Source organism: Aptenodytes forsteri, unplaced genomic scaffold, assembly GCF_000699145.1.
Source record: "Aptenodytes forsteri isolate BGI_AS27 unplaced genomic scaffold, ASM69914v1 Scaffold5, whole genome shotgun sequence".
Classification (NCBI taxonomy): Eukaryota; Metazoa; Chordata; class Aves; order Sphenisciformes; family Spheniscidae; genus Aptenodytes; species Aptenodytes forsteri.
Window position 1 is genome coordinate 6709231 of NW_008795672.1, and position 11667 is coordinate 6720897.

The 11667-nt window shown below is 43.9% G+C and overlaps 1 protein-coding gene across 1 annotated transcript in view; it reads right to left on the reverse strand.

Moving 5' to 3' along the window:
* The window catches only part of BFSP1 (beaded filament structural protein 1), a 21803-nt gene extending 10688 nt beyond the window's left edge, over positions 1–11115 (reverse strand). The window contains exons 1-2 of the mRNA XM_009282546.1: positions 10516–11115; positions 3072–3132 (exon numbers count right to left, since the gene is read on the reverse strand). Coding sequence (XP_009280821.1) covers positions 3072–3132; positions 10516–10886 — 432 coding nt within the window. The 5' untranslated portion in view covers positions 10887–11115. The remainder of the gene's footprint in view (positions 1–3071; positions 3133–10515) is intronic.
* Positions 11116–11667: the final 552 nt, after the last annotated feature.

Here is an 11667-nt window from a genome sequence, read left to right on the forward strand (position 1 = left end):
AGCATTGCATTTGATAGGATTTGGGGTGTTCCATGCTCTGGTTTCCCTCTGCTATAGCAGTATTTCAACTACTCATTTAGTTCCAGATATTTTATAACTTTTTGATTCATATATACACACACACACACACACATATATCTGTGGCACCTCAGTGCCATAGGTAAGAAGAGAACAAGAAATCTGAATTTCACTACCAGTATCACTCATCGTAGTCTCAAAGGTGCTACAATTGTTATTTCTCAGAAAACTTTGGTGTACTTCACAGAAGACCTAACTGGAAATGACCACAGAGTTAATCTGATTGAAAAATGGTGGATATAAGTCCTGACTGTGTTGCTTTACAGCTGAAAGACCTCTACTGAGCCCTAGGGCATCTTACCAAAATATGAGATGTTGCTTCTAAGAGCAGGAGATATAAAAAAAGAAACAAACAAACAAAAAAGGATTTAAAGGTGTCCCTTTAAAATTACCTACGTGCCATTACCAGCTGTAAATATCTCAGTGAGTGGATCACGGGTTGCAAATAAAAGACTGAAATCTATGGCCGCAGCGTATGACTGGTAGAAGGCGGTTTTCTTTTTGCACGTGCACAGCATGCGCTATTCCAAAAATGTGTGATGTTAGCTGTCTCATTATGCTGCTGAGCCTCCCAGGCAGAGACCTCTCCAGCGGTCTCTTTGCTTTGTGAGGCAGCGGCTGATTCAGACACATCCGGACCAGCACATTCGGAGCCAGTCATCAGGAATGCCCGCTGCTTTTCTGCACTCCTCTGCCTTCCTATTGAGAGGAAGATCAGCAGGACAATGGCCGTGTTGGGAGGTTTGGGGGGGAGCCAAAAAAAGCCCCCAGGTCCCTAGATAATACCGATAAGCAAATACTTCTGCATGGAATAAGCAAAAGCAGTGTTTGGCTTTCCGAATGTTCCTTCAAAGGGGAAAAATACTTTTGCTTTTATTCCCTGCTTTCAGATACACCAGCTGCGTTGATGCCTATATCAGAACAGTGCAGTGCCTACATATTTTCTTCTGAACTTTGCAGTATTTGCTATTCGCTCAACTTCCAAAAAAACATTCTGCTTTAGGTGCTGATTCCAGAACGTTGATCCATGTGCTGAAGCAGCATTTTCATTTACCATGGAAGAGAAATCCCTTAGATCGCACCGGAACCGCTGATTGCTGATTTTCCAAACTGATTCTCCATCTGTTGGAAAAGGCATGAATTTACATCTGCACATGCAGGTTTCAGGCTACGTCTTGGGCACTGTACAGAAAATAAGCTGTGCTCTATCCAGCATTTGGCGCCCCAATACAAGGAGCTGCTGCAATGGGGGCAGCCCGGGGCAGCCCAGACGTGGCCTGGGATAAAAACACCCCCTGCGGCTCAAGATCTTGTCAGCTGTGCCTGGGGTTGTCAAATCAATCCACATTTCTTTAGCCACAGATTGGCTGAAAGGAACCGTGAAGATGGACCCACCAGCTCCAGCTACCCCTTACAAAGTATTTGCCTCCAGAAATATTTTTTAAGAGCGTGCAGGGTGTCCAAGAGCCCTGCTAGCACACTGGAAAATAGCACTGATGCAGGATATCTAGAGCTTACTGGAGACAGAAATGCTAAAATGCAAATTTTTTTTTGATACAAAACATGCGTATCATTGATATGACAGTGCTCAAGCAGAACAGCTCCTGCCACTTGTAGCGGGGAAATAAAGAAATAAAAAAATCTCTATTTAATCCACCATAATTTTTTCCCAATACAGAAGACGAAGGATAAGCTGTGAAAAATAGAACTGGGGAAAGATATAATACAACTTTCTTCACTCAGATGAAAGCTAGTAGCAAGAGAGGATGAATCAGGCTTTCTCAGTTTCACAGACCTGGTTCGGAAACTTCCTAAATACGTTAGTAAACTTTCACCTTTTCTCTGAGCATTATGATTATTATTATTATTATTATTATTATTATTTAGCTCCTTTAAAGACTAATTTTTTACAAATACTGGAAAGTACATGTACAACTTTTATTCCGCCAGTGAAGACACACATTGAGCAAACAATGTTGTCAACGTGTTTTCTGTTAACAGCTCACTGCATCTAGGACTGTTAGATTCTCTTCCCATGGTATTAGTTCAGGGAAGTGCAGCTCGATGTAAACATTCCTCATGTTTCACTGTGAAAGGAACAAATCAGGGGGTTTTGTGGCTTTTGTTTTATTTGGAAACCTAATGGGAAGCTGAGGGTCTGTCCTGGGAAGGGCTGACCATATCCTGCAAGGGGCTGAGGAGCTTTGAGACCCACCAGACTTCAAGACTTGGACACAATCAGCATTTTCTCATGCCATGATATCAGTTCTAAATATACTTTAATACAGTAGCTGTATTAAAAAAAAGGGGGGGAAGAAGGTATTTAGCAACAAACACGTTTTCTCCAGTCATATTCCAGACTCTTAGGTGTGTGTATCGGCTGCACGGTATGACTAATAAATGGGCTCTTCCTACCTCTCTGTGGAGACTTGAATTCATTCAGAGAGAAATTGTCTTCTGAGTTAAAAAAAAGAGTTAAAAGAGTTAAAAAGAGTTCTTAAAGGCATGTAAACATGTGCCAAATCTTCAGCGAGGGTGAATTTGCAAAGTTCACATTGGATGTGGAAGAAGCAACACGTATTTCAACTCCAGGTCCCAAAATGAATGCAGGAGCCATTTGCTGATGCTCTAAAAGGAGTGTTACCCAGTAGATCCTCCTAGTCCTTGGTCTTACTGAAAAATTAATGAAGTCCTGAGCACAGCTGAGGCTGTGGGCTGCAGATGGCACGTGCTACATGACCAAAATTAGCAGGACTGTACGGAGCAGGGCGCTATACAGCGCGTACGCACACACCGAGGCTCAGCCATTTGCACAAGGCTTAGGGAGGGGGAATGGAGGGGAAGGAGAACTTTTCATCAGTGCATAATGACAAGAAAAGTCTTGCTCTAATGTTTTATCTTCCCACTGCTTCTTCAAAGCAGCTTGCTGTAGTAAATGAAACCAAAGGAAATAAATGATAAAGACCTTTCCTCTTCCATTTTTCCAGGCTTACCTTATTAAGGCGTTCAAGGGTTTCTTTTAGCCTCTGCTGATATTCACGTTCATTTCTATACCTGCAAATAGAATAAAGGAGATGATGAAGTTCAATGGTTCATCCTTCTGCAAACTGCATTGTCATCTGCACTATCATGCACGATATACGCTTCACACTAAAGCAGAATATGAATCTTGAAAGGGCCCAAAACATTTATGTAATTAGCATTAATTTTTTTTTTTGGTCCCAGATGCTGAGAGTAATTGCAGAATTGACTAACTTCTTGTCCTCATCTTATGTAGCTGAAGACAATGGAATGCCACACATTTGCTATCACTTTTTCACAGAAAGCCCAAGAACAGATTATTTACAATAAAAGTCTATTTGATTGGCGTTGGACTACAGTGACAGCCATTCATCAGTGGTTACTATGTGAATAGTTGCTACGTTGGCACATTAGCATTTAATTACATTGTACTTGGTTTTCTGTTCTACCTGATGTTGTTCAATAAGCATTTTCATGACAGACACATTAGACACAAAGGTTGCAATTTCACATATTGATTGTGTATGAATAATGTTGAATTAGGCGGCTTTGATGGATCAAGCTTTGAGTCCTCTTTAATAGCAATTCATATTTCAGTTTGGTCAAAATCACATGAGAGTCTTAGTAAGGACTGCATTTAGCCAACTATTCTTATGCATTTATTAAATGTCCACAAGTGCATAATGTGCATGTTCCTGTACGGAGTGAACAATGGATGTATATTATGTTTATATTTCATTTGAGGAAACGGCACGTATTCTTTAAGAATTAGGGCTCTGTATTTGTATGTTAGAGAAAATTATCTTCTAAGAAATCCTTTTAGCTGCAGAGTACAAAACTTCCTAATTGTTGATTATTGTTGTTTACTCCTTTCCCTAAATAAACTATACATAAAATGTTTAATAGGAGGTATGGTTTAATGAGACCCCATTAAATATAACAAAAACAGCCAGAAGCATCTTGTAGTACAAGGCAATGGGACTTTGCCACCAGTACTGAACAAGTGGCTCATCAAACTCCATCTGCTGCCAGTGCCAAAGTACATAAATACAGTCTATTGCTGTTTATCCCTTTGCTTTCCCTAAAATAATAGAGATACAGAGATATAAAAATCTGTCCTTTTCTTACTTTCTACAAGAAACCCTCCTGGTTGCTGACAAATCAACTCTGGCGGTGAACGTCCTTCACTTGCAGTACAAGCAATGGCATCAACACAAGTATGAACATGGCTGTAATTCAGAATCGAACATAAACCCTCGCCTGTCTTCTGAAATCACCGATTCAGCCCAGATATGCTGGTGGCATCTAAGGGACTTGTTCCAGTCAACAGGAAACTTGTCAGTTCCTGGACTGAACACATCAAGGATCAAGTTACAATGGTCATGTCAACCTCGCTTCTTTCTTTTTATCTCCAGAAGGATGAACAGCCAATGTTATTCTCATCTCTTTCAACGTGTCTTGGAAAGCTGAAGGGATGGAGTCACTTGTGAACTGACCAGGACCACAAAGGAAGAACTTGGCAGAACAAAGAAATGGACTTAGCTTGGTGCTCTGGTTTCCCAACTTTCCCTTCTTCTGAAATCCCATAATATTAGCAGGGCTGGTCACTGGTCTGTTTTCAATTCTTACCATGAACAGTAAAGAAACAAGTGAAAGTGATGAGGTTTGACTTCAATATCACTCCTACAAATTGCTGGGCCTCCTCAGCTGAAGTGCTATTTTCTGACAAAACTAAAACAATGTCTTTTTGCCAAATTGTAGTAACACAGGGTTCACTTCCAAGGATACAACCAAGTCTATTCAGCTTCAAAAGCGAGACTGCCTTTGTTTCTGTTGTTTATCAAGTAGCTCACCTCCAACCAAATTTTCTATCATATAAAATTTTTGTGTGCAGTTGACAATAAACACTTCGTTAACATAGATATTTTCTGACAACTGAGCAAGAGTGAAGCAGATTGTGGCAGCTTGTGAAATCAGCTACAATAAAAGGCTGGATTTACACTCCTAGTAATATACCACCATCCGATAAAGTCAGGGTCTAAATCTCAGCCCTAATGTCATTCAGACCTGCTCAAACCTGCCAACTTGCTAGAGCCTCACTCGGAAATTCCTTCAATGACTGAAATATTCAGCTACATTTTCCTTCTCTCTCAAATAACTCAAACACTTGCTGTGTCACACAGCCATAAATCCACCTGGCAGCCTTGAGAAAGTTAGTATTGTGTGATTATCCTTTGAAGGAGGATTGCTTTTAAGTGATGTTCTATCATCTACTCCAGCAGCTCAGTGCAAAAGGGCTAAGGATCTCTTAGAAATGCTTCAGAGACCTCACGATGTCTCTGTGCCTGCTGAAATGTATCTATGTAAGTGCAATGGCCGACAAATTGCAGCCCTGTTATGCTTCAAACCTGATTTCAATGTTCAAGTAATTAGCTGGACATGTTTAAAAGAGGTCATGTTTTTCTTAGATGGCTTCTGGTCAGCCTTTCCCGGACCTTTAAGAGCCATGAGGTTCATCTGCTTCATTTTAAAAAAAAAACAAAACCTTCTCATCCAGACAAGTAGCTTTAGGGGTGCAACAAACCTTTTTGGATTGTTTAGAAAAATGGGGTATTAATTGTTTTTTGCATAGGGGAAAAGAAATAGAGTGGAGGGGGCTGCCAGCCTCAAACAGAGGCAGGTAAGAGCTTTAAAGGTTCCCATCACCTCACCTCTCAGGTTAGCAGCCCTCTATTGGGGCACTCACAGATTTAGAGGTACTTGTTAAGCCCCTTGAGCCCCCCTACAGCTCGGGGCACTGCCCTGGTGAGAGCATCGGGCATGCAGGAGGGAAGCCCACCGCTAGGCTTGTTTCTCCACCTGGGAAGCACCGCTCCAGCAGCACTGTAAATCTCTTTTCCCATCCCCAGCTGACAGACAGGCTGTGCTTGCTCTTAAAAGATGGGGCCAGGGCAAGGCGCTTTTTATTCAGACCCTGCCTCTGCTGCAGTGCAAGGGCTGGCTCCCCTCCAAAGAGAAAACAGTCGCAATACATCCTCGTGATGCTCAGTGGCCAGATACTCCATTTGGTGTCAAGCCTGTGCTTTTAATATGAAGAGAAATGCTGCCTCTCTGTTGAACCCTACTGAACTCTTCCAGCAATATATGAAACCTCTTGGCTTGCCACAAGCCCACGCTAAACTTTTCTACTACTTTTCTCCTTTTCAGTTTCCCTGAGGCACTTCGCTAGCCTTTTGTCAATAGAGGCAGCAGTAATTTGGGATGCCAAAGAGAGCACAAACTGCAAAATGCTGGTCCTGCAAGGATGACGGACAGGCCAATAATGCTTGTATTTTATACTGTGAAAGCTAGGATGAGCCTCGTGAGGGCTGCGCTTTGCTGATTTATGAACAGATTGCTACCTGCATTATCAAGAAGCTGCTATCAAGTGGCTGACAGCCACGCGGCAAGATTTTGGCAGTCTGAGGAGGGGGTGGAGGGCAGGCAGGACCTCCTTACCTGCAGCTGCAGCAGGATAAAGCTCTCCCTATCACCAGAGAAGCAGCAGCAGCACAGAGACAACCCCTGCGGACAGGGCTTGAAGACGGCTTTGCCAGTGGTCACCAGCTATGGAGTCCCTACTGCTCCCCATATCCCAGCTATCGTGTTTTCCTACTTGTTTTTGTTTTCTCTCATGGGTGTTGGGTCTCCACTGCGGCCCCAAAGGGTGTCAGCTTGTCTAAGCATCACCACGCAGCGCAGCTTGGAGAACACAGTGCCAATTTCTGTGTCTAGCAACTTCCAGGGAATCATAGTGCATGCAAAACCCACATGATTAGCAGTGAATGAATTTTAAATGAAACGATCGATTAGCAAGACGCTTAATTTCTGAAGTTGATTAATCCTGTTCAGTCAAGGGTGCTAAAATCTGGGTTTCAGCATCTTTCCTAATATCATGGAGAGAGAAATACAGTCCTTTCCCACAGCCAGATGCAACATTGCTATAATAATGATGCTCAATAAAATTAGCATAATTAGCCTTTTTATGAGATGCATCCAAACAATTCTTAGCGATGCTTTTTTTGCAACTTCAAGAGAATTCCCCACTGGTACAGAGCCTGAATCGCTCATGTTAATGTGAAAAGCTATGAATGTGACTACAGAGGATTTAAAAATAAATTTTAACCCAAGATCTACTTTTCAATGGTTCATGCACATTTAATTGTACAGAGCCGGTAGCCCCAGGCCCTACCGTGTATAAATGTAGCTTTAAAAGGTTTACTTATAGATATAAATCTATTTCCCAAATTGTGAATGTGAGTAAAAGAATGGGTTGTAAGAGCTAAAGTTCTTTGCATTAGTGAAGGACACAGGCATTTGTCAATTAATTGGTACACAACGCTCCACTCTAAGAGATTTTGTTAATCCTAGTGTGCCAAAAGTAGATCCTTTATGTTTCAAAATGAAGCAAGAAACCCGTGCTGCCTGCTGCCAACTGAGCACACAGCCAGGTAGGAGAGCAGGTCTTCAGCACTGGAATACCTCTGATTTCAGCAGCATGGCAAGGCCCTAACACGTCACGGAACATTATTCCTCCCATATTTTGTTGAGAGACCTTTACTTAGAAGTTTAAGTAGCTGAAATCATAGCCATCGGGATGGCTTTGAGCTAGAAACAGGGTGAGAAGGCAGAGTACATGGCATCAGAGCACTGGCCTTGTTTTAACGCCTGCAAGTCAAAACCCAACCAATTTTTTTCAGACGCTGAAGGAACTTTCATGTCTGTCTTCAGGTCAAATTCAGCAGCTCCCAAGAGAAAAAAATAAAACCAAAATTCACTTCTTGATGTAAACTGAAGGCAATTTGGTTAAAAAGCGGCCACTGCCCTTCCACTGTAATGGCCCTGTGTATCTTTAATTTCTAAATTGCAACGTTGTTGGCTTGGATATAGTCAAAAAGTTTCCTTTTTACTTTTGTTTACAGCTGCTGAGTGAACATCCCAGGACTGTATGACAAGGCACCATCCATTTTTTCTAAGTCGTCACTAACTACCCCTGTAACAGGTCCTAAATCTCACTTTCAAAAAGCACAGCCCCTTCTCTGGGTGTTTCCCCCCCAGGATTTTCAATGTCCTCTATTCTTCCCCACCTATTTACAGCTTGCATAAAGCAACTCTAATAAAAACTAAATTATCTTTGCATCAGATCACTAATCCTGCTGCTGGGGAACTATACAGGCAGTTAATCCACAAACTGCACAGGTGGACGCAGGAATCCGTTAAAAGGTTGCCAGTACAAACTCATTTTTTCCTACCAGTTTTTCTAATTTTTTCTTGCCAATTTTTCTTGCAAGTTGTTGAAATCAAAGTTGTGTATTTCACTGCTATGGCTCTTCCCCTGCCTGAAATACTCCAGACAGAGATAACGCATTTTTGCCCATACCATAGCACTGCATGTTTCTATACAATTTGCACATAATTTTAACTAATATGCAGTTAGACATTTACGTACTGACTTCCGTCAAAATCTCACGGACACCGTGTAATAATAACATATGAACAAGTATCAAAGCCAACAGCTAAATTATAGCATTGGCTCATAGCTGAATTTCCTGCTCATGAATGTTGGAATACAGAACTGCCTAATCAGGTGCTTATTCCTCGCTGGCACTGAGTCAGGGCATCGTGGACATCTGACCATTTTTCCAGCATTAAGCCTCAGTGCACCTGGATGGGCTATTCTCTGCTGTCAGATGAGAAAAAGAGATCAGGGCTTGGCTTTTCTATAGCTGTGCCGTAGCTCAGAGCCCCCCTGGGCTGTTTGCATGGCAGCCCGCTGAACTGGGTTGGAGATACTTTTTTTAATTTATTTTTTTTTTTTTAGCCAGCTCATTTTCTTGATTCAAATCTCAGGGTGGCCCCAGGAGTAGCTGTGGCAGCACGGCAGATCAGATGGCGTGCTCTGAGCAGTGTGCAGGGCTGGGGAGGGCAGGATGAGGGTGCATTAGGACTGTACGGCTGCTGATAGCGATACATCATTGGACCATGGCCTAAAGACACAGATGGCCTCAACGTCAATTATCTCGCACCTGTTTTCTGGCTCTTTCCAGTTGAAAAATGATTGGAGACAGAAAAGGAAAATATTATCTGTCTTACACTTTCTAGTCCAGAGGAGGGGAAAAATCAGCGGAGGAGCAGACTGAAAAATCATGTGGTTTGGTCAAGGTCAGACAAAAAGTCTGTGATGGAGACAAGGGATGAAATCTTGAGGGACTTGTACTTCTGCAGCAGCAAGACAGTGCTCCAGATGATTCACCTTCTGCCTTATTAAAAATGTTTCTGGTGAGTGTGGTGAGCATTGCCTGGGAGTGGCTGCGCTTATACCAAGACTGCATTTGTCGAAAATATTTCATTTTTCTCCTTCCCATCACTATCAGTGAAAAGTGTTTCTAAGCTAAAGCATGTTATATGGAGTTCACCCCTCACTCTTTGGTGGGGAAGAGCATGAAAAGCTCCTCTTCAGCCTCCATGCTGCTGCCAAATTTTCCTGGGTGAACTGCCAGATAGACGTTTAGGGGGAAAAAAACCCTGACCCATAAGTAACAGGAAGCCAAGACCCTTCTCTCCTGTGAGCAGTCCTTTTATGAGTAACACTCACCAAGTCTCGCTGTGTAATGAATTAAGCAACACAGCCAACAGTGCCTGTTGCTGAAGGGAAGGGACCACATGTGTCTGGAGGCACTCGTATGCCTCAGCCCCCAAGGCTCCTGCTCTTTGATTTATGGTGCCACTGAGGTTAAAGAGAGGTGAAGTTAGGGGAAAACTGTTCTCACAGCTATTGCTTTAGTAGCACGAGATGGAAATAGTGGGATGCAAGGAAGAAGAGGAGAGTAATTAGGCAAATTTCACATACCAGGAACAACTTTGTTTACTTTCTTTTCATCCCACATCTGTCCTGGCTGGCACAGACTGGCCCAGGTGCCTCACAATGCCTGTAAATAAGAGTTTCTCAGAGATGTCCCACACATTTCAGATGTTTGGGGTTGTGTAACTTTGTGCTGCTCAGACACAAGACTTGCTTCGAGCCGTTTGTTTTTTAATTGGGTTATGCCCTCTTTGCAGCTCAGAACATAATCCTCCTAAAGCTAATGAGCAACAGTAACCAACACGTGCCACGGCGAGGACCTGCTGCCATGGAAGGGAAAAGGTGATTGCCCACCTAGTAGCAGTGAGACCATGAAATGCAGAGCTGGAACTCCCTAAGTCCTGGCACCTTACTTTTCACCATGGGCTTACGTGCCATCCCTGGCTACAAGTCTGATACACATGGAGAGGCATCACCTGTGCACGAGAAGCAGCTAGTGACACCAAACCCATCCTTACTACGAAGGTTAACTATGGAAATAATACCACCTATCTTCCTCCATTCGCAAGCCTTACTTGTTGCGGTACTCATCGAGCATGCGCTGGGCATCCTTCTCCTCCCGCTCCAGCTTGGCTCGGTCAGATGCCAGCTCCCGCATTCGCTGGCGGTTGAACTCGATCTGTCCAGCGAAGGATTCGTCCAAGCCCACCAGCTCGTCCACGCGCTGGAAGGTCTCCAGCTGCTTGCGCAGGATGGTGTTGCGCTGCTCCAGCACGCGTGCCCGGTTGATGTAGATGGCGAAGCGCTCGTTGAGCTCCTGGAGGTTCTCCAGGCCCCTGGCTTGCGCCAAGCTGTCGAATTCGGGGGAGCCTCGCAGCTCATCGTAGGCATCCGACCGCTCGTACTTCTCCTTGCGCACCTCACGGAGGAAGTTGCTCCTGTACATGGCTTTGGGAGGGCTATGCAATGCTGGGGTCCCCTCTTGCGTGCCTGCCTGTCTCTCCAGTCTGGATCTGAATTACGTCTGGGGGGTTTGGGGAGGAAGAACTGAACATAATCACACCCCCAGATGATTAGGACTTGTCTCCAGGGCAGTTTGTGGCACTAAAGGCATCATCTGCAGCAGTGAACTAAATAAATCCCAATGGCCCCGCCTTGGGGCTGCCCATCCGGGCGTCAGCAGTTCGGAGGAGCAGTGGGTATGGGGGGGGCGAGGGGCTTTTCTTTTTGAGCGTTGCAATTGTGTACAGACAGAATAAAAGAGAGCAACGTCCAGCTTTCACTCGGCAGATTAAAGCGTTATCCATGGACAACAAAAGAAGCGCTTTGCAGTTTCAGAGGCTGAGCTCAAAGCCTTTCGTGGCTGTGCTGGGGGGAGAGCTTTGTCCCATGGTGTTGTCCCCAGGGCTGTGCGCAGAGGCCTGCTGCTGAGCCAGGATTTTGGTGTGAGTGGATGGCAGCGCTTGATTTTTGTTATTTGACAGTTTTGCAATCATTTAGGATGATGGGATGGTGTATAAAAGTCAGTGTGACTCCTGCTCCAAGTACAAGATTTGGCCATTTAGTTCTCACTTCATGCTTCTTCCTGTCAGCCTTTTCTGCAGATTATTTCTACCTGGCATGAGAAGCATTAAAGGAGCAGTGGTACTAAAAGCCCCATGCTTAACAGGGCCCTGTTGGGAGGTCAGTTTCCTTGGAGATAGCCAAGTGCCATGTCCTCTCGTGAC